Source organism: Lepidochelys kempii, chromosome 1 (assembly GCF_965140265.1).
Source record: "Lepidochelys kempii isolate rLepKem1 chromosome 1, rLepKem1.hap2, whole genome shotgun sequence".
NCBI lineage: Eukaryota > Metazoa > Chordata > Testudines > Cheloniidae > Lepidochelys > Lepidochelys kempii.
In genome coordinates this window covers 212,334,090-212,357,289 of record NC_133256.1, presented here as the reverse complement: position 1 = coordinate 212,357,289, position 23,200 = coordinate 212,334,090, and the positions used below count along the sequence as shown (strand labels likewise).

General features: G+C 47.7%; 1 protein-coding gene across 3 annotated transcripts in view; it reads right to left on the bottom strand.

Moving 5' to 3' along the window:
• The window catches only part of LOC140898661 (C-type lectin domain family 2 member L-like), a 30,444-nt gene extending 13,220 nt beyond the window's left edge, over nucleotides 1–17,224 (bottom strand). The window contains exons 1-5 of one of the 3 annotated variants that reach the window (XM_073312837.1): nucleotides 17,069–17,224; nucleotides 9,832–9,915; nucleotides 8,854–9,041; nucleotides 6,961–7,061; nucleotides 2,780–2,864 (exon numbers count right to left, since the gene is read on the bottom strand). In XM_073312837.1, coding sequence (XP_073168938.1) covers nucleotides 2,780–2,864; nucleotides 6,961–7,061; nucleotides 8,854–9,041; nucleotides 9,832–9,915; nucleotides 17,069–17,138 — 528 coding nt within the window. In that variant the 5' untranslated portion in view covers nucleotides 17,139–17,224. Of the gene's footprint in view, nucleotides 1–1,890; nucleotides 2,865–6,960; nucleotides 7,062–8,853; nucleotides 9,042–9,831; nucleotides 9,916–17,068 lie in introns of those variants that run through there. The other 2 variants (XM_073312819.1, XM_073312827.1) reach the window with 2 other exon arrangements.
• Nucleotides 17,225–23,200: the final 5,976 nt, after the last annotated feature.

Sequence of the window (23,200 nt, the reverse complement as noted above, 5' to 3'; positions counted from 1 at the left end):
GAGAGACACACTGTGTGTGTGTGTGTGTGTGTGTGTGTGTGAGAGAGAGAGAGAGAGAGAGACCATGTGTGTGAGAGAGAGATGCGCATTGCCCCTTCTGGTACGCTGACCACACTGTAAGTACATTGCCTCTTTAAGTAGATCAGCAAGTTGAGACAGCAGCTGCTGCCAGCAAGCTCCCTCCGTCCTGAGCCCTGTTGTGTCCCTCTCCTGCTCTGTGGGGTGGGGTACAGGAGTGGGGGGGAGGGGGACACCCTGACATTAGTACCCCTCTTCTTACCCCCACCCCCCACAGCAAGCAGGAGGCTCCTGAGAGCAGCTCCAAGGCAGAGGGCAGGAGCAGCACACGGCAGTGCGGGGAGGGACAGTTGAACTGCCCGGCAATTGACAGCCTGCTGGGCGGCTGCCGCACAGGGAACTTAGGGGAGCTGATGGGGGGCTGCCGGTCCACCCCGGTTCCAAGCCCCCACCAACTAGCTCCACTGGGCTGCTCTTTCTGCAAGCCGTGGACAAAGCAGGCGGCTGCCAAACAACATTATAAGGGAGCACTGACCAACTTTAAAGGAGCATGTTCTCTAATTGATCAGCAACGAAACAACGTTAACTGGGTCGACGATAAGTGTGGAGTTACTGTACATATGATGGACAAAACCAAATAGCAAATAAACTATAAACTAATCAAATCAAATCAAATAAAGAAAAATACTTTGAAAAAAAATAGACAAGGCAATGAGAATAGTAAAAACAGACCATTATGGGGGGAAATTGGCAGTGTAAGTACTGTAAATAAACAGTTTGTAAAACAAGGCATAATTTTACACGCACGGAAAAACAGAGACATTTTTAACAAATGAGAATATCAAGAGATCTGCTTTTCGCTAACCAGCTGGCACTCACTGATGGCTTCATACAAACTTTATAAAATGGTCCGGGGGCTCCCTCACTACTGGATGAGAAAGAACAGGTGGATCCACCAAAGAGATTGGTGGGAGGGGGAGAGCACAAGGAATCAATGAGATGAGATGAGACTGACAAGCAGCATTCACAGCACACCAGCTTGTTTAACTCTGGCTGAGTTCTCAGTTCATGGCTAATAGATCTTTCTCCTTCCTTTCTGAATCCAGGTGGGGTGGTTGTGGGTTAGTGTTTTGGGGAAGAGATTTTGCTAATCTACAGTTGTTAATGCTTTGAAATGTATGTAAATGTACTGAGGCTACATTGCATTTATAGCTTTCAAGATGTTGTTGAGATAACAGACTGACAAGTTCCTACAATATCCTGAAGGAACTTTATTGAACTAAGTTAGACCTTACTGAAAGAGGTGAATACCTTTGGGGGTCCACTGTATTAAAATGACAGGTTTCAGAGTAACAGCCGTGTTAGTCTGTATTCGCAAAAAGAAAAGGAGTACTTGTGGCACCTTAGAGACTAACCAATTTATTTGAGCATGAGCTTTCGTGAGCTACAGCTCACTTCATCCGATGCATACTGTGGAAACTGCAGCAGACATTATATACACACAGAGATCATGAAACAATACCTCCTTCCACCCCACTGTCCTGCTGGTAATAGCTGGATTTGTGCAGGAAATGGCCCATCTTGATTATCATGCACATTGTGAAGAGAGTTGTCACTTTGGATGGGCTATTACCAGCAGGAGAGTGAGTTTGTGTGTGTGTGTGGGGGGGGGGGGGGGGTGGAGGGTGAGAAAACCTGGATTTGTGCTGGAAATGGCCCAACTTGATGATCACTTTAGATAAGCTATTACCAGCAGGACAGTGGGGTGGGAGGAGGTATTGTTTCATGATCTCTGTGTGTATATAATGTCTGCTGCAGTTTCCACGGTATGCATCCGATGAAGTGAGCTGTAGCTCACGAAAGCTTATGCTCAAATAAATTGGTTAGTCTCTAAGGTGCCACAAGTCCTCCTTTTCTTTTTCTGTATTAAAATGTAACTTTGTCCGTATTACTGTGGAAATGTATGTGTTTCCAAGGGACGGATAAATAAGAGAACAGCAGGGGGTAATTAGGTACATTCGCTCAGGTTGTAATATCTCCAGAGAGACAACACCACCCGGAGAAGTGCACCTCTACTAGTTCAAACCGGACTCTCCAGGGACCAACAGACAAAAAAAGATTTTTGGATAAAAAATTTGATTTTCAACCAGCTCAGGGCCTTCTTCCTGATCCAGCAAACAGACAGGACCTCTGGTCCACAGAAGGCCCCAATCCTTCTGGTAGGGTTGGAAGGACTGGCCCTATTGAGCTTGTTCTGAGCTGAAGCTGTGATGAACTTGTAACCACAAGGAATCTCTGGGTTGGGGGGAGGGAAGAACTGCTCCTGCCAGAATCCATGTTAGCGTGAATTCTGGGAAGCTTAGTAGCACGTGTGTAGTGTCTTTTATTGTTTTTAATGTTTTCTCCGTAATGATTTTTACCATAAGAATAAAGTGGGCTGTCATAGGAAGTGCTGTGTGGTATCTTACAACTGTAGCCATTACACCTGTTAACTGTCTCAGAGGAGAAAGCAAGCAGGTGTCCTTGGGCAACCTGTCTGTGCTGGGAACAACACAATAAAGGCAGGGAACTGTGCAGCCTTGGAAATACACCAGTCAGAAGGGAGAGCGATGCAGCAAGCCTGAGACTAGGTGCCCTTGCTGGATCACTGAGGGGACATACAGGTGCAGTTGCCCTCAACTGTGACAGCTGAACCCTGGGTTTTACATTAATTCGCTGAGTGAAGCATGAGTACACAGAGCTAAGAGCCTATTTTACAGACCCAACCTCTGGGTAATGAGCATCCAGAACTGGAGACCACATCTGATTCAATATAGGCACATTCTCCAGAACCCTTTACTGTCAACCTGCAAGAGAGAATGAAAGAAACTGTTACCTTGAAATTTGCCATCAAATAATTCCACTGAACGAGGGAATCCTCTGTTGGTAAAATAACCTCTTGAGAGACCCCCAGTGTTTCACCCTAATTCACTACATGAAATTTATTGCAAAGGGGAAGATGGGAATTTTCTTAATATAAAAGAGATTATGTATTTAATTCCCAGACAGAAAGCTTAGTTAACATGGAGTTACTAGTAATTTCAGCAAATGTCATTTTACAAGAATTTTGTAACAAACTAAATATCTGGAAATTCACGGCTAGTGTTACACTTCTTAAAAAGCTGTGGGGCTGAATCTCCTCCTCACTCATGCCAGTTTTACACTGATGCAATTCCAGAGACTTCAAGTGAAGTTACACCAGTGCAAGTGACCAGGGCCGGCTCTAGGTTTTTTGCCACCCCAAGCAAGAAAAAAAAAACACCCAGAATGCCGCCCCTGCAATTGTGCCACCCCAAGCACGTGCTTGGTTTGCTAGTGCCGAGAGCTGGTCCTGCAAGTGACAGCAGAAGCAGATCCTCAGAACACAAAAACTCTCCAGTTCAGGTCTCCCACACGTTCTCCTTAACCTTTACAAAGTCTTCTTTCATTTTTGATCTATGACATGAATAGCCTGGGTTTGCAGTCAGCACATTGGACTATTTATATATGGGTATTCCTCCATTCCTGTCTGACAGCCCCAAAAAGGTGTTTCTGGGTGCTTGCTCATCTGCCTGGATGGGTCATTTAAGGGGAATTCCTTTTCCTGTTCAGCACAGGTGTATGGGTGGTTTGGGCTATGATGTCATCAATATGCAGATGACACACAAAGTCTTTCCTCATGTGGCCCACATGGTGCACGTTCCTTTGGTTTTTCCAATGTCTGGCTGAGTTTGGGACTAGAGTGAGCAAAATGGCTAAGAGTCAGGTAAAATGGAAACAATACTAGAAGGATGCATTAGGAAAGGAGCTTCAGGGTATGGGGGGATGGTTCCATACCATTACTGAGGGAATTTGTCACTATTTGTCAAAGAGGATTACAGCCTGTGGGTTATTATAGATCCCCATCTGCTACTGGGAATCTGACACACTTCAAGAACTCCAAAGTGCTGTTTCCATCTGCAGCTGGCTAGGCTCTGCTCCATTTTTCTCAGATGTGGCCCTTGTCACAATTCTCCAGGCACCTGTGACCTCCAGACAAGATACATGCATTGAGCTGTATGTGGGGCTACCCATGAAAGCTTCATGAAAGCTGGGACAGCTACAGAAATGGAAATCAGGACACCATAGTACACCAATCCTTTGTGAACTTCACTAGCTCACTATCTGCTTCTGGGTAATATTTTAGCTGTTGAGTCTATGATTAAAGCCCTTCATGGCTTGAGTCCTAGCCCGTGTTCCCTCTCATTTTTCTCACACATGTGTGGAATGAATTTTGTTATGTGCATGAATATGGAGGTGATGTGTGACATCATCCATATTGGTGCACATAACAAATTTCATGTGGTGGGGGTGGGGCTTGGGAGTATGGTGTGTGGAAGCGGGGGATCAGGGCTGGGGCAGAAGATTGCGGGTGAGGGCTCTGGCTCGGGATGCCGGCTCTGTGGTGGGGCTGGGGATGCGGGGTTTGGGGTGCAGCCTCCCCCGGGCCTATGGCAGGGAGAGAGGACTCCCCCCAGCTCTCTCCCCCAAAGCAGCACCTGGGCTGGAAGGGGAGAGGCACCTCTCCCCACCAAGGGAGGTCTGATCCGGGGCAGGGTTGGGGCCGGGAGAGGGGCACCCATCCCCCGGCCGCAGCAGGTCCGGGCCGGGGCTGGGTTGGTTTGGGGCCAGATGGCTCTCCCCCGGCCATGACTGGTCAGGGGCTGGGAGAGAGGCACCTGCCCCCCGGACATGGAAGATCCGGTGCTCGGTTGGGGCTGCGGCACGTCTGAGGCTGGCTTGGGGCTGGCGCGCTTCTCCCCATCACAGCACGTCCAGGGTTGGGGGAGAGGCATCTCTCTCCGCTGCAGCCCTGAGCACCTGCGTGGCCGCGCAGCTCAAAGGGAACAAAGATCCTGGCTACCTAACAGCTCGCCCTTCTCCTCACCTGCAGTGACCCAGAAATGGAAATCAGGTCACACAGTCACACTAACAGTCTCTAGAATTAAACATCAGGTGGTTGGTTAGGGTTGCAAACTTTCTAATTGCACAAAACCGAACACCCTTGCCCAGCCCCTCCCCCAAGGTCCCGCCCTTTCTCTGAGGCCCCAGCTCCCACTCACTCCCTCCCCCATCCCTACGACACTCACTCTCCCCCACCCTCACTCACCTTCACTGGGATGGGGCGGGGGGTTGGGATGTGGGAGAGAATGAGGGCTCCGGCTCAGGGAGCGGGCTCTGGGGTGGGGCTGGGGATGCGGGGTTTGGGGTTCAGGAGGGGGCTGCAGGCTGGGGCCAAGGGGTTTGGAGCATGGGAGTGGCTCAGGGCTGGGGCAGGGGGTTAGGGGGTTCCTAGTGAATGGGAGCTGCATGGGTGGAGGCAGCACGCGGAGCCTTCCTGATCACAGCGGCGCTAGGGGCCACAGGGACATGCCGGCTGCTTCCGGAGCCGTGCGGAGCCAGGGCATGCAGGGAGCCTGCCTTAGCCCTGCTCTGCCACTAACCAGGAGCCGCCTGAGGTAAGTGCCGCCCAACATGATATTTTTCTGTCTTATTATCTGTCCCTTTCTTAATGATTCCCAACATTTTGTTTGCTTTTTTGACTGCTGCTGCACACTGCATGGATGTTTTCAGAGAACTATCCACAATGACTCCAAGATCTCTTTCTTGAGTGGTAACAGCTCATTTAGACCCCATCATTTTACATGTATAGTTGGGACTCTATTTTGTCATGTGCATTACTTTGCATTTAGCAACATTGAATTTCATCTACCATTTTGTTGCCTACTCACCCAGTTTTGTGAGATCCCTTTGTAACTATCTACAGTCTGCTTTGGACTTAACTATCTTGAGTAGTCTCGTATCATCTGCAAATTTTGCCATCTCACTTTTTACCCCTTGTCCCAAATGGTGAAGCATTGCTTAGGCAAGTAAATACACCTGCACTCGTACGCTATAGGGATCTCTACATGCCCAAGCAGTGCCTTCCCTGTCTACACTGCTGTCTTTAGCAGTGTCCCACTACCAGCGACTTTCCCTGCCACAGGCAGAGTCTCCAGCAGTAGAGAAATTCAATGGTGGGGGAAGGCACTGAGGAAAGGCTCCAGTAAAGGGGATTCCCTACCACAGTGAAAGACCCTGGCATAGTGAAAGGCTCAAATAGAGGGGGAGCAGTGGGAAAGCCTTTGGCAGTAGGGACTTGCAGGAGCCTTTCTCCACTGCCACCCCCCCGACCAGAGCTTTTCACGGCTGTGTGTGACTGCACACCACCACAGTGTGAACACAGTCTGCTTTTCCACTGCAGCATGAAGCAATACATACCCTACACACTGTCACCAGTGGTGTGCCATGTAGATGTACCTTAAGATATGCTGTCTGCTCCTGCTGCCTTGGCCTCCTCTTCTTGGTGCTCTCCAGTCTATCCTCAGCCCTATCCATTCCAGTGAAAATGCCTGACCAAGGTCACAACCTTTGATTTGCTAATTCAAAGGGGCACTCCTCTGTCAGCCTTTCTGGTGTGCCTGCTGCCTTTATACCACTGATCTCTCTCTCCTCTCAGACTCTGTAGCTTTGGGCTTTCTTTGATTCACTCCTGCTTTCCTGACCACTCCTTCAGCACCAATTTTACTAAGTCCTCTTCCTCCTCTCTCTCTCTTTGCTCCTTAGGATTCTTTCCTTTGTGTTCTCAGCTTTTCTCTCCACCTTAACACCTCCTATGATTTTGCCAATGCTACATGACAGATTCAAAAATCTAGCTGCCTACCCCAGTCTATCATCCTCTCTGCGGTCTCGTAATCTCAGATGCATCAGAGACAATGCTACTTGTATCGCCAGCATTTTAACTCTACCTTCAAATCACTCCATACATTCTGCTTATTCTGGGAACCCTTCATTAACCCTTCTGTTATCATGTATCCAGGGCAATACAAGTCAATATCAACTTACAGATTTGTATCTAATGGAGTCCCATTTACCCAATGGAATTCTTCTCCTGTCTTGCGAAGTCCAATCCACGGATCTTGCTTTGTTATTTTCATTATAAATTTCTGTAGGAAAAAAACCACAAGGAGCAATCTTTGTTCCAGACTAGAAAACGAAAGGATGATCTTTCCCTTCTCCCAGAGGACTATGGGTTAATGTACCAGCCTTTCACCTCTTGAGAGCTGACATCAAAATCATAAGTGTGGATCTTGTGATATCCACATAAAGAAAAGCACCCCAAAATTCAGCCAGATTGGAAGTCTCTGCTCAAAAGACTGCCATGGACTAATATTAAGCATTTATATTTAGCCATGGAGGTGCTCTGACACTGTAGCAATGTATCGAGTCTACTATAAGAACCTGGATGAACACAGACAATTATTAAGTATTTACATAGACTCATGAGCACAGGACTGTACAAAATAGAGAATAAGTTATGTCCCTGCCCTGAACAGCCTACAGTGTGACATCAACAGAACAGTGGACAACAGTTTAGGCAAAGCAGATTGGAGAAATCATTGGTGTAGAGACCAGAAGAAGGATTCCTGGAAGAAGTAGGTTTTACAGAGGGATGTGAATGAGGAGAGAGGAATTGTTCCAAGTGTTGGAAGCAAGAAAACAGATGGTGCCAAAACAAGCATGGAAAAAGATGAAGGGAGCAGTGAGGCAACAAGACTGGAAGGAGCATACAGAGCAAGGTGGGAAGTAGGAGAAAATGAGAGCAGAGTTACAGTCAGCAGCCAGATTATAGAGGGTCTTGAAAATGAAGATAAGGAGCTTCAGTACAGTGCAAAGTTTCCTGTAGTGAAGGTGTAGGGTGGGAGTGTGTACTGCCCGTCTAGGAGCCACCACACAAACAGGTGCAGTCTGGGCAGAGTGGAGACAAAGGGAAGCAAACTTCTGTGATGGCTAGGGCCAGTGTGGCCCCTAACACAACTAAGCGCAGCCCAAAAGCCTCCTCTAATTCAGAAAAGACCTTCCTGAGTTGGCTGTGTGCAGCTTTGCAACATGGAGCTGCCCCGAACCCACAGTGCAGCTTGCTCTGCAGACTCCCCTTCTGCCCCCAGTATGACCACTATGCTGAGGTTAGGGATGGGGGCTGTGCAGCGCTCCCTTCAGCTGAGGCAGTTCTCTTCTGGCTGGCTATGGGGCTTTTTGGGGCCCTGTTCACTGCTGCAGCTCCATTTAAGGGACAGATCAGGGAAAGGAGAGAATCTCTTCCTATATTTCAGAGCTGGGCTGGAGTGGGACCATTTCTAACATCCTAGCACTGAAATTTAAAATTCAAGAGAAATGGCAAATCTCAGTGGAAGAGAACTGTTACCTCACTCCCAAACTGGGGCTAACACAAGTATCCAGGCTCGTTGGCCTCAGTGGGTCCTGGTAACTCTGAGAGAATTTATGTCTGGTTACAGATAAGAAAGACGGGACATTGTTTTCACAGACAGTCGCTTCAGACACCAGCGTTTGTCAATGTGATCAGTCCAAAGGTTAAATGGGGCATTCCATGGGCAACTTCTAAAACATTAACTACCGGGGTTGAAGACGGCAACTCCAGAAGAGAAGCTGGGAATGGGTGACAGGGGATGGATCACTTGGTGATTGCCTGTTCTGTTCATTCCCTCTGGGGCACCTGGCATTGGCCATTGTTGGAAGAAAGGATACTGGGCTAGATGGACCTTTGGTCTGACCCAGTATGGCCGTTCTTATCTTCATGTTTTTCTGTGCACTGTACCTTGTCACACTCCTTGACTGGATTTACAGCCATTCAGATGAGAGAGCAGAATGAGAGAGTGGGGAATCACACAGATCCCAGGAGATGGGAGGAGGTGAAACTATCATATTTCATTCCCTTACCAGTTCCTGCTGGCTTTCAATTACAATTAGGGAGCTGTTGTGTGAGGCACAAAAGCTCTGACTGGAGTTCCAGTCCTTTACTTTCTCAGAGAAGCAGTAACATTTCCTTTGGTGGTACAGCCAGTCGGCAGGGCATGGTTCTGGAGGAGGAGAGCCAGAAGAACTTTTCCTTGATGAGCAGTTTACCGCTAAAAAACAACAACAAACCATCACATTTCTGCCAGTCAGATCTCCCAGAGCAGACTTCCTGGAGCTACCTAGCCCAGCCCTCAGTTTGTGCCCTCTGCAGACAAGAGCTCAAAACAATTGAAAATATTACAGGAAATCAAATATAACACTGGGCTGAGATTTAAATTTAATGAACCTGTATAATTTTTATGTTTCCTAGAGAGTGCTAGATGCTGAACAACCTCATAAGAGAGATCTAAGAGGCCTAAAGAGATTACAGTCTAATTATAACCAGAAGGCAGCTTGTGAAAACAACAGACCAAATTCCCAAATTAAAAAAAAATCTCCCCAACTTCTGATAATGTCAGTGTTCGACTGAGCCAGCCTTGGCTGTTATGCCAGAGCAGCATTTTTTTGGCAGTCTCATCAGTTTCTGCATTAATTTAGCTTTCATTTTTTTAAAGAGTCAGGGCCAGAAATTAAAGAATCAGGGCCAGGGAAATCTTCTGCCTGTGAACTGAAGGAGTGTTTTTTTGAATCTGGAAATAGACAAGGTCACACATTCACAAGTCACGTGTAAACCAGGACTACATATGGCCCTTACCATTTCTACTGCTATGGGTTTCACCTCTCCAGTCTTGAAACTGAGTCTTAAAATGAAATGTCTCTCTCAAGGGACACCTATTTAACTCTCAAATAATGGGAGTTATGAACAAACTAAATTTGGTTTTGGTTTCTATATGAAAATCTGGAGTTCTCTTGACTGTAGAGGTAAATAATACTTTATTTTAAAATTACTTAAATACTTACCAAGGTGAATACACAAGATCAAAACCGAAACAACAGCAAGAATCCCTGTAGTGCACCTCCAGAACCAGATATTTGAGCAGAGCCCTGAAAACCATGACAAAATTATAAGTTTAAGAACTCTAAAAGAAATCTATGTACTAGAATGGGTTTAGGATGTAATGACTGGTTGTAATCTTTATAGGAGCAGAGCTGGACATCTGGGAAAGCTGACAGTTAACCTAGGAAAGCCCAGATGTAGAAATTTCTGCATTCAACAACCACAATGAAAAAAACAACAAAAGGCTACTGAAGCTAGGAAAAGAAAAGACTAAACATCCACTACAAACAACTGTGTGCAATGCCAGTACTCAGCACTCATAATAATAGTGAAGTAGAGAGAGATGGGACATGGGGAGAGGGGACTGAGCTGGGAATAAAGATAGAGGAATAGAAAGACTAAGGAACAGAGCTAATGGGTAAGGCAGTGAAGGGTTCATGGTGTGTGTAAGGGAACTAAGGATTGTCATTGTCTACTGCCCTCTGAGCCCAGAACTTCTGCTGCTGCAACCTCCAGTCTCCTACAAAGACTCCCTCTCTTTCCCCCACTCCCTGCCGCCAACTTCAAGAGAGTGAGCTCTACTTACTACCAGGAGGGACCCAACTATCTGTCTGTTGTAGTTTGCTGTTCCAAATCCCAAGGAGCTAGTGGACAGGGGACCAAGTACTTGCAGGAAACTGCTCCCGTAGGGAGAGTGCCAAACAAACAAGGCTGAGAATGAGTGTTTGATGCGGGTATTTCTTGCTCTTTTCTCTGCTGCTTCATGCAGTTTCTGTGCTATTTTACACTTTGCTGCTCTGGCTGGAAAAAGAAAAGGAGTACTTGTGGCACCTTAGAGACGAACCAATTTATTTGAGCATAAGCTTTCGTGAGCTACAGCTCACTTCATCGGATGCATACTGTGGAAAGTGTAGAAGATCTTTTTATACACACAAAGCATGAAAAAATACCTCCCCCCACCCCACTCTCCTGCTGGTAACAGCTTATCTAAAGTGACCACTCTCCTTACAATGTGTATGATCATCAAGGTGGGCCATTTCCAGCACAAATCCAGGGTTTAACAAGAACGTCTGGGGGGGGGGGTAGGAAAAAACAAGGGGAAATAGGTTACCTTGCATAATGACTTAGCCACTCCCAGTCTCTATTCAAGCCTAAGTTAATTGTATCCAATTTGCAAATGAATTCCAATTCAGCAGTCTCTCGCTGGAGTCTGGATTTGAAGTTTTTTTGTTGTAATATCACAACTTTCATGTCTGTAAGCGCATGACCAGAGAGATTGAAGTGTTCTCCGACTGGTTTATGAATGTTATAATGCTTGACACCTGATTTGTGTCCATTTATTCTTTTACGTAGAGACTGTCCAGTTTGACCAATGTACATGGCAGAGGGGCATTGCTGGCAAATGATGGCATATATCACATTGGTGGATGTGCAGGTGAACGAGCCTCTGATAGTGTGGCCGATGTTATTAGGCCCTGTGATGGTGTCCCCTGAATAGATATGTGGGCACAGTTGGCAACGGGCTTTGTTGCAAGGATAGGTTCCTGGGTTAGTGGTTCTATTGTGTGGTATGTGGTTGCTGGTGAGTATTTGCTTCAGGTTGGGGGGCTGTCTCTACGCAAGGACTGGCCTGTCTCCCAAGATTTGTGAGAGTGTTGGGTCATCCTTCAGGATAGGTTGTAGATCCTTAATAATGTGTTGGAGGGGTTTTAGTTGGGGGCTGAAGGTGATGGCTAGTGACGTTCTGTTATTTTTTTTGTTAGGCCTGTCCTGTAGTAGTTGACTTCTGGGAACTCTTCTGGCTCTATCAATCTGTTTCTTCACTTCCGCAGGTGGGTATTGTAGTTGTAAGAATGCTTGATAGAGATCTTGGAGGTGTTTGTCTCTGTCTGAGGGGTTGGAGCAAATGCGGTTGTATCACAGAGCTTGGCTGTAGACAATGGATCGTGTGGTGTGGTCAGGGTGAAAGCTGGAGGCATGTAGGTAGTAATAGCGGTCAGTAGGTTTCCGGTATAGGGTGGTGTTTATGTGACCATCGCTTATTAGCACTGTAGTGTCCAGGAAGTGGATCTCTTGTGTGGGCTGGTCCAGGCTGAGGTTGATGGTGGGATGGAAATTGTTGAAATCCTGCTGGAATTCCTCAAGGGCTTCCTTTCCATGGGTCCAGATGATGAAGATGTCATCAATATAGCACAAGTAGAGTAGGGGCGTTAGGGGACGAGAGCTGAGGAAGCGTTGTTCTAAGTCAGCCATAAAAATGTTGGCATACTGTGGGGCCATGTGGGTACCCATAGCAGTGCCACTGATTTGAAGGTATACATTGTCCCCAAATGTAAAATATTTATGGGTAAGGACAAAGTCACAAAGTTCAGCCACCTGGTTAGCCATGACATTATCGGGGATAGTGTTCTTGACGGCCTGTAGTCCATCTTTGTGTGGAATGTTGGTGTAGAGGGCTTCTACATCCATAGTGACCAGGATGGTGTTATCAGGAAGATCACCGATGGATTGAAGTTTCCTCAGGAAGTCAGTGGTGTCTCGAAGGTAGCTGGGAGTGCTGGTAGCGTAGGGCCTGAGGAGGGAGCCAGACAATCCTGCTGTCAGGGTGCCAATGCCTGAGATGATAGGGTGCCCAGGATTTCCAGGTTTATGGATTGTGGGTAGTAGATAGAATATCCCAGGTCGGGGTTCCAGGGGTGTGTTTGTGCAGATTTGATCTTGTGCTTTTTCAGGGAGTTTCTTGAGCAAATGCTATAGTTTCTTTTGGTAACTCTCAGTGGGATCAGAGGGTAATGGCTTGTAGAAAGTGGTGTTGGAGAGCTGCCGAGCAGCCTCGTGTTCATATTCCGACCTATTCATGATGACAACAGCACCTCCTTTGTCAGCCTTTTTGATTATGACGTCAGAGTTTTTTCTGAGGCTGTGGATGGCATTGTGTTCCGCATGGCTGAGATTATGGGCAAGTGATGCTGCTTTTCCACAATTTCAGCCCGTGCACGTCGGCGGAAGCACTCTATGTAGAAGTCCAGTCTGCTGTCTCGACCTTCAGAAGGAGTCCACCTAGAATCCTTCTTTTTGTAGTGTTGGTAGGGAGGTCTCTGTGGATTAGTATGTTGTTCAGAGGTATGTTGGAAATATTCCTTGAGTCGGAGACGTCAAAAATAGGATTATAGGTCACCACAGAACTGTATCATGTTCGTGGGGGTGGAGAGGCAGAAGGAGAAGCCCCGAGATAGGACAGCTGCTTCTGCTGGGCTAAGAGTATAATTGGATAGGTTAACAATATTGCTGGGTGGGTTGAGGGAACCATTGCTGTGGCCTCTTGTGGCATTTAGTAGTTTAGAAAGTTTAGTGTCCTTTTTCTTTTGTAGAGAAGCAAAGTGTGTGTTGTAAATGGCTTGTCTAGTTTTGGTAAAGTCCAGCCACGAGGAAGTTTGTGTGGAAAGTTGTTTTTTTATGAGAGTATCCATTTTTGAGAGCTCTTTCTTTATCTTTCCCCGTTTGCTGTAGAGGATGTTGATCAGGTGGTTCCGCAGTTTCTTTGAGAGTGTGTGGCACAAGCTGTCAGCATAGTCTGTGTGGTATGTAGATTGTAATGGATTTTTTACCTTCAGTCCTTTTGGCATGATGTCCATCTGTTTGCATTTGGAAAGGAAAATGATGTCTGTCTGTATCTGTCCAAGTGTTTTCATGCAGTTGATAGATTTCCACTCCATACGGCTAAATGCAGTGCCTTGCATAATGACAGGTTTCAGAGTAACAGCCGTGTTGTAAGGAGAGTGGTCACTTTAGATAAGCTATTACCAACAGGAGAGTGGGTTTGTGTGTGTGTTTGGGGGGGTGGGGTAGGGGGGAGAGAAAACCTGGATTTATGCTGGAAATGGCCCAACTTGATCATCATACACATTGTTAGGAGAGTGATCACTTTAGATAAGCTATTACCAGCAGGAGAGTGGGGTGAGGGGAGGTATTTTTTCATGCTTTGTGTGTATAAAAAGATCTTCTACACTTTCCACAGCATGCATCCGATGAAGTGAGCTGTAGCTCATGAAAGCTTATGCTCAAATAAATTGGTTAGTCTCTAAGGTGCCACAAGTACTCCTTTTCTTTTTGCGAATACAGACTAACACGGCTGTTACTCTGAAATCTGGCTGGAAAGTTTCCTGCTATTCCTCTGTGCCCAGAGCACAAAGAGGCAAAATTATTTGGCATTTACACAACAAGGACTCCTGGGGGAATGTACTGTGCCCCTGCACAATGCAGAATTTTGCAGAAATTAATGTTGTGCACACAGAATTTCCATTTTTTCCCCACAGAAATGGGCGGCAGAGATGTTGCCTACCACTAGGGGCCACAGGATCTGGCAGAGCTCATCTCACAAATAGAAGACAAGGCTGGGGGAGGGAACTGGAAGGTTCCCAGCACGCCCCAAAGGCAGGCAGCGTGGGCGTGCAGGAAACTCCATGCAAGCCCAGGACTCAGCATCAGGCTGTTTCTCCCTCTGTATCCCTGGGCTCGGGGGGAAGGTAGTGTGTGAGTGTCTGGGCTGAGGGGGCCACAGCTGGGCTCTGGGGGTTAGGGGATGTGAATGTCTGGGCTGGGGGGATCACACCTGGGTTCTGAGGGGTAGGGGGAGTTTGTGTCTGTGCTGGGGACAGGGGGCCTTGCAGCTAGCCTCTGGGGTGTAGAGGGTGTGAGTGTCTTGGCTGGGAGGGGCCACAGCTGGGCTCTGGGGGGGGGTAGGAGGTATGAGTTTGTGGACTGGGGGGGGGGCATGGCTGGGATCTGGGTGGGGGTGTGAGTGTCTGGCCACCTAGCTGGGCTCTCAGGGGGAGGAGGCAGAGAAACAGGAACTTGGTTGTCACAGGGGTTTCTTTAACTCTCTACTCCTGGGCGAAATTTTGTGTGTGTCTATATTGTTACAAACATCCTTGCTGATAGGTATTTTTTAAATAAATTACCAAAATAGTTGAAAGTGGCATGATTAAATAGTATTATTTTGACAAATAAGATTTACAGAATTTTAAAATATTGTGCGTAGAATTTTTAATTTTTTGGCACAGAATTCCCCCAGGAGTAAACAATGCAAGTGTACTTAATGCCTTAAGCTTAGAACTGGAAAAGATACAGGGCCAGATCCACTAGTGTAAATCAGTGTAGCTCCATTCTAGTCACTGGAGCTACCCAAACTTAAAGCAGCTGGGCATCTGTCCCACAGCATCTTTCCAAAGCTGAGCTAAACAGAGCTGAGCTGAGATTCTGTGGGAACCAGATACAGACTGTGAGGTGTATATTATTGCCCATTGCGGGAGGGAGGCAGAGCAACTCCAGCAGGGGTCAGGTGAGGAACTGCATGGGGCTCTCTCCACTGGGCTCTCCCGATTACCTTAGGTAAGGCACCACTCATTAGATCAGAGCACAGTGGGAAAGGGGCCATTTCATGTGTAACTGGCTCCTGCTGTCACAACAGTGTGGAAGTTCCATTCCTGCATTCTGAGCCCGGCAGCACTTCCCATCCATCCCTCACGCTGCCCCTGAAATAGCCCATTGGACTGTCTGATGGGAAGCCTCATACGGTGGGGAGACGTGGAGCATCCCACCAGACCCAACCCAGCACACGCAATATCTTTGGACAATAGTTACACAGACTCTGGCACGCCGATGTAATTGGCAACATGGCCCAACGTGTGCAGCGGGACGCAGTGGTCTGGTCTACACTACAGAGTTAAGTCAACGACCTAACCCTGTAAGCATCTACACTAAAATGTAGCTCCCACCAATGTAATTTGTCCACTACGTCACTTTAATAACTCCACCTCCATGAGAGACATAGTGCTTAGGTTGACGGATGGATATTAGGAAAAGCTTTTTCACTGGGAGGCTGGTGAAGCACTGGAATGGGTTACCTAGGGAGATGGTGGAATCTCCTTCCTCAGAGGTTTTTAAGGTCAGGCTTGACAAAGCCCTGGCTGGGATGATTTAGTTGGGGATTGGTCCTGCTTTGAGCAGGGGGTTGGACTAGATGACCTCCTGAGGTCCCTTCCAACCCTGATATTCTATGATTCTATGTAGTTATAGCAATGCAGTGTCTGTGCAGACACTGTTACTTACATAGTCTGTGCTGGGCTCACAGCTGGAGCCCCCTGTCCCCAGGGGCTGACAGCCTGAGCCAGAGAGGAAATGTGAAATAATAGCAGTTGTGAAACTGACAACAATGTCAATTTCACTGCTGGTTGGCTCCCTGCCTGGAGCTCCCAGGGCTGCTGCTGTGGGGTGGAGAACCTGTCAGCTCCCAGAACCGTGGCTTCAGCTGGGCACTCGCAGGCTGGCTGCTGTGTTGCTAGCCGCACACTCCAGCTGTGCGAGCCCCAGCCAGCTCAGGCTGTCAGTCCCAGGGTGGGGGGGCTCCAGCTGAGAGTGCCTCACAATGCCCCACTTCAGTGAGTGGAGGCCTCTTGGTGAGGACACGCACCACAGACAGAAGGAGCACAGTGTGGATGTGACGCACCACTTCAGATACTGCGGTGACTGTATGTCCCCTTAACTTAACGTCACCTTAATTCTGTAGTGCAGGCAAGGCCGGTTTTATCTGCTGCCCCCTGCGGCCCACTACTTCCCTTGCACGGCAGTCACGGGATTTCCCAGAAACAGGGCAGGTCCGGGCAGGCTCAAGGGCGGGCCTGGCTCCCTCTGGGTCCGGTGTCCTGATGTACATGAGTCCAGACCCAGGGCCCCAGCCTTTGCACTGGGATCCCCTTGCCTCAGCAGTTGAGCGCTCCCTGGCCCGCTACGATCCTCTCGGGGCAGCCCTGGCTGCTGCTCCCACCCGGCTCAGGACTGTTGTCCCTGGCCAGGCCGGGCTGGGGCCGGGGCAGCCCGTTCACTGGCCCCTGCAGGGCTCCAGGGCGTGGGCTGGGCTCGCCACCAGCCGCTACGGCGGGTTGTGCGGGATCCGCCTCAGCCCTTCCCCAAAGCAGCCGCCTCTCCACTCGCACAAGTCCGCTCGCCCCGGCTTGATCCAGCGGGTGCGGGACTCGCCGGAGCTGCCCCCAGCCGGGTCCCTCCCCGCACCATTTGACAGGGCTCTGTCTGCAGCGGGGTCCCCCCCCCCCAGCGCCGCCCCGCTGCGGCCGGAGAAGCGGCCAGAGCCCCGAGCGGCTGCTGCGGCCCCCGGCGGTTGGATCCCGCAGGCATATTTACCTGGGAGGCACCCAGGGGAAGCGGGAGGCGACCCCCCTCCTATTACTGCGTCTCCCCTGCTCCGCCTCATTTAGCCTGGTTTCCGCTTCCCTGTCTCCCGCTGCATGGCGCCCTCAGGGCGGAGGCCAGGGGGCGGATACGAGTGGAAAAGGGAAGCGTGAAATAGGGAAGCACGGAGCAGGGCTGGGTCCCGCGTCCCGGCTGCAAGCGCTTTGCGGGGGAAGGGGCTTCCCAGCGACTCTCACAACTCTGCACCCAAAGGAGGGATCGTAGCGGCCAAACCCTGGGTCCAGTAAATTTTGACACGGGCCCTTCACGTCCGGCACCGGTAGTTTCTCATCAGGTGCATGGGGGAACGGCGATCTGCCTCCCGAACGGGTTGGGAAGGGTGGTCAGTGAGTGCATATGAAGCACTCTGAAGTTATGTAAATGTTCAGTGTTGTGGTCTCACCTGAAAACGGAGTGGCAGTTGGATATAAACACCGTCACGGGTTGATGGTCCATCTCCCTTTGGCAATGGAGGCATGGCGAGGAGGTGCCCCAATGAGACGGTCAGTTCTTAGGTGTGAAAGAGAGAGGGAAAGCATGGTCATTAAAGTCGTGATGATAGTGTATTGTGGAGAGTCGCAAATGTAATCGGGGGTAGAGAAACAAAGAGCTCCAGAGAAGTTAGAATATGCTGTCAAGTATCAGAGGGGTAGCCCTGTTAGTCTGGATCTGTAAAAGCTGCAAAGAGTCCTGTGGCATCTTATAGACCAACCGCGGTATTGGAGCATAAGCTTTCGTGGGTGGGCCATCTGCTCTTGCTGTGTAAATTGACCTCAGTCTGAAACAGAACAAGACCAAGGACCCTCTCCCCCCCAAGCAAATGACACTGCCCCCCAAACTACTTAAATCACCTCTAGTGATTTGAAACATGCCCCCTCCCCCGCCGTTTTTTTCTGTTTGTCTGATTTGGATTGTAAGCTCTGTGGGGCAGGGACCAACACCACTTTCATTTTTCTGAAGCAATAAGCACACTGTAGTAATAAGAATTTGAAATCTGCTGCATGATAGCTCTTAAAGGCAAGGGCCACACCCTGCTCAGAACCTAAAGAGCAACTTAAGTTGGAACCAAGTACTGTGCGGCATACTCGGGGTTCTAGCCAAGGGAGACAGTGGAACAGAAGCAGGGAAAAGAATTAGGCTGCGAGGAGAATTCTTGCTGCCCTTCCCATTGCTTTGCAGTGAATTTTTGGGTTGTTTTACGCTGTACAACTCCAAAGAGGGACCCTTCTGTTTTCATTAGTGCCCATAATGCCAAATTACTATAATAATGTAACATTTATGCAGCACTGTAAATATACATGGGGGAAATTTTCATAAGAGTACAGTACCCAGCAGGTTCCACTGTGAACAGTATCAGATACTGTACACAACAGGAGAGGAGTTTATGAGGATTTGTCCAATAGGCTTTTGTGGAAGAGAAGCATTTATATTAGAAAAAAGAAAAGGAGTACTTGTGGCACCTTAGAGACTAACCAATTTATTTGACCATAAGCTTTCGTGAGCTATAGCAGTGACTGGATCTGCTACAGTCCAGAAAGTTCCCCTGTTACGTAGAACAGAGAAATAATTGGTTATTTTCCCACTAAATGGGACTGTGCAAAACCAGTGGACAGTGGAGTTACTGACTCATAACCATACAGCATGCACAGAAATCCTCCCAACTGTCACCAGCCACTAGTACACAGGGCAGCCTCAGCTTGATCACTTTCTCTTCTGTTTAAAAAGAAAAACACTGAAACCCCATAATGTCTCCACTACTGAATTATTAGACTCTTCAGCCTGATACCAGTAATGATAACCCCAAGGGGCTTCCTATAATGGTGCTCTGAGCTAACCAGGAGCTTGGACTTTCAGCTTCACAGTTTATTTAATCCCAGGCACCTCTCAAGGCAACCTCTCCTTGTTATCAGAGTAAGCAGTGAGGCCCTGCAGGCCAGGTGTTCAAATGCCCCCTCTTGATAAGGGAGGGAGAACAAAGGGTGAAACTGTAATGATTGGATTGAGATAAGGTTGGACCAGTCAGATTGAATATTCGTGGGATAGTAATGCTTAATGGGCTTTAGGGAGGAGAGAGGAGAGCCGGGGCAGATTAACCTCTGAATGTCTGGGCCTGTATGGTTTAGGAGTTCCTTCCCAAGAAACAAGTCAAGACAGCCATAAATGGAAACTGCCTGAGTGTCCTGTATATTAAGTGGAAGCTACACTACCGGGTCTGTCAGTGGCCACCCTGCCGGGGCTGACCCTGGGGAGAATTCACCCCTCCACCTGTGCAGAGCCCAGTACCTGTGCAGAGCCCAGCGGGGACCTTTTTCACCCCCACACCACCCCTATCTGCTGACACCAGGATGAGCCCCCAACACTGCTTAGCCCTGAGGGCGGCCCTACCTTGTGCCTAGCTGCCCAAGGTCCTTAAGGGCCCTACGTTACTTGTGGAATAGCAAGGGCTAAGGATGACCCCGGCCATACCCTCTTCTACCCCAGTAATGCCCCCTACACTGAGGGCACTTGGAGGGAAAGTGTCAGCTCTGTGCCTGCCAGAGAGACCCTTTACTGTGTTTTGTCCACAGTAGGGAGGGGGTTGTGAGGTGTGGCCATTTGGTTTTACAACCTCTTTGCACCTGCTGGCACAGAAGGTCACAGAGTAACCAAATCAGGCCCCTCTGAGCCAGGCAGTGCAGGGAAATATCAGACATTCCGTGCTGTCACTCGCGCTAACAGACATCTCCAGGCTCCTGGGGGGATGAAGCACCAGTGTCCTTGGCACCTACAAGAGAACATGGGTGGAGATTTTTTAAAGACTCTGGAGCACACTGAGAGGAACAAGGAACAAGCTGGCATCTCTCAAGTAAATGAAGGGGGAGGATTCAGAGCCTGGAATTTACCTGATAAAAGATTCTTGAACACATGGGAATTGGGGGCTCAGCTTCAGAGGCAGAAGAGATCTGTGTGTATGAAGGAAAAGGGGTTTGTTAGGGACTGAAAGTATCTTGTGCCTTGCAGTCATAGAATCATAGAATATCAGGGTTGGAAGGGACCGCAGGAGGTCATCTAGTCCAACCCCCTGCTCAAAGCAGGACCAATCCCCAACTAAATCATCCCAGCCAGGGCTTTGTCAAGCCTGACCTTAAAAACTTCTAAGGAAGGAGATTCCACCACCTCCCTAGGTAACGCATTCCAGTGTTTCACCACCCTCCTAGTGAAAAAGTTTTTCCTAATATCCAACCTAAACCTCCCCCACTGCAATTTGAAACCATTACTCCTTGTTCTGTCATCAGCTACCACTGAGAACAGTCTAGATCCATCCTCTTTGGAACCCCCTTTCAGGTAGTTGAAAGCAGCTATCAAATCCCCCCTCATTCTTCTCTTCCGCAGACTAAACAATCCCAGTTCCCTCAGCCTCTCCTGATAAGTCATATGTTCCAGTCCCCTAATAATTTTTGTTGCCCTCTGCTGGACTCTTTCCAATTTTTCCGCATCCTTCTTGTAGTGTGGGGCCCAAAACTGGATACAGTACTCCAGATGAGGCCTCACCAATGTCAAATAGAGGGGAACGATCACGTCCCTCCATCTGCTGGCAATGCCCCTACATATACATCCCAAAATGCCATTGGCCTTCTTGGCAACAAGGGCACACTGTTGACTCATATCCAGCTTCTCGTCCACTGTAACCCCTAGGTCCTTTCCTGCAGAACTGCTCCCAAGCCATTCGGTCCCTAGTCTGTAGCGATGAATGGGATTCTTCCGTCCTAAGTGCAGGACTCTGCACTTGTCCTTGTTGAACCTCATCAGATTTCTTTTGGCCCAATCCTCTAATTTGTCTAGGGCCTTTGTATCCTATCCCTACCCTCCAGCGTATCTACCTCTTCTCCCAGTTTAGTGTCATCTACAAACTTGCTGAGGGTGCAATCCACACCATTCTCCAGATCATTTATGAAGATATTGAACAAAACTGGCCCCAGGACCGACCCTTGGGGCACTTCACTTGATACCGGCTGCCAACTAGACATGGAGCCATTGATCACTACCTGTTGAGCCCGACAATCTAGCCAATTTTCTATCCACCTTATAGTCCATTCATCCAACCCATACTTCTTTAACTTGCTGGCAAGAATACTGTGGGAGACCGTGTCAAAAGCTTTGCTAAAGTCAAGGAACAATACGTCCACTGCTTTCCCCTCATCCACAGAGCCAGTTATCTCATCATACAAGGCAATTAGATTAGTCAGGCATGACTTGCCCTTGGTGAATCCATGCTGACTGTTCCTGATCACTTTCCTCTCCTCGAAGTGCTTCAGAATTGATTCCTTGAGGACCTGCTCCATGATTTTTCCAGGGACTGAAGTGAGGCTGACTGGCCTCTAGTTCCCCGGATCCTCCTTCTTCCCTTTTTTAAAGATGGACACTACATTAGCCTTTTTCCAGTCGAACCCCATCTTGCAGTCCACGAACCCCATCTTGTATTCTCTTGTGTGTGCTCCTTGTTCAGTTGATTAAGTTGTCTACTGTAAGATGAGGCATGAAAGACTCTTTGGTCACCTAGGAAATAGCCTGTTTTCCTGTCGCTGAAGTTTCACACAATGAGTCACTCTTCCGGAGTTGCCCTCATGTATGGCCCAGTCCAACGTGGTACTGAGTACTCTCTGCAAGTTGCTGTGTGTCCTCAACTCCCCCTGAAGTCATTGTGGTTGAAGGTGCTGAGGAGGGTTGGTCAGAAAAAGGGAAAGAATTAATCTCACAAAAATTTCATTTCCCCCCCCAAGGGTTTGATTTTTTCATGAAACTTTCTATTGAAACTTTTCCCATTTTATCAATGAAAATTAAATATGATAGGAAAAGAAAACAGTGTTTCTGCCGTTTTTAAAAGGAAAATGGCCAAAGAAAGAGGAAAATAGTTCACCAACAGCAACAAGAAACAGAAAACACTCAAAAAGCCCTTAAGAATTAAGAATTCTTAATTAAGAATTAAGAATTCTTAATTAAGAATTAAGAATTCTTAATTAAGAATTAAGAATTCTTAATTAAGAATTAAGAATTCTTAATTAAGAATTAAGAATTCTTAATTCTTAATGGCTTAATTCTTAATTAAGCCATTAAGAATTGAGGATGCATCTCAGAGTGTCATAAATATAAAGGGAAGGGTAAACACCTTTAAAATCCCTCCTGGTCAGAGGAAAAAGCCTTTCATCTGTAATGGGTTAAGAAGCTAGGATAACCTCGCTGGCACCTGACCAAAATGACCAATGAGGAGAGAAGATACTTTCAAAGCTGGAGGGGGGGTGAGAAACAAAGGCTCTCTCTGTCTGTGTGATGCTTTTGCCGGGAACAGAAAGGAATGGAGTCTTAGAATTTAGTAAGTAATCTAGCTAGATATGCGTTAGATTCTGTTTTGTTTAAATGGCTGAGAAAATAAGCTGTGCTGAATGGAATGTATACTCCTGTTTTTGTGTCTTTTTGTAACTTAAGGTTTTGCTGAGAGGGATTCTCTATGTTTTGAATCTGATTACCCTGTAAGGTATTTACCATCCTTATTTTACAGAGGTGATTCTTTTACTTTTTCTTCTATTAAAATTCTTCTTTTAAGAACCTGATTGCTTTTTTCATTGTTCTTGAGATCCAAGGGTTTGGGTCTGTGTTCACCTATGCAAATTGGTGAGGATTTTTATCAAGCCTTCCCCAGGAAAGGGGGTGTAGGGTTAGGGAGGATTTTGTGGGGAAAGACGTTTCCAAGTGGGCTCTTTCCCTGTGATATACATTTGTTAGACGCTTGGTGGTGGCGGAAAAAAAGTCCAAGGGCAAAAGGTAAAATAGTTTGCCCTTGGGGAAGTTTTAACTTAAGCTGGTAAAAAATAAGCTTAGGGGGTTTTCATGCAGGTCCCCACATCTGTACCCTAGAGTTCAGAGTGAAGAAGGAACCTTGACATGGTGGCAGAGCAGTGGGATTAACTTAAAATCATTTTGAAATCAATTTGCAATTTTTTGAACCAGAAGCACAGATTTGAAAAGGAAATTTTTTTTTTCCTTTGGGCTGCTGGAAAGCAGGTTTTAAGCTGAAAGCAGTTAGAGGTTTTTTTGTTTTTGTTTTTC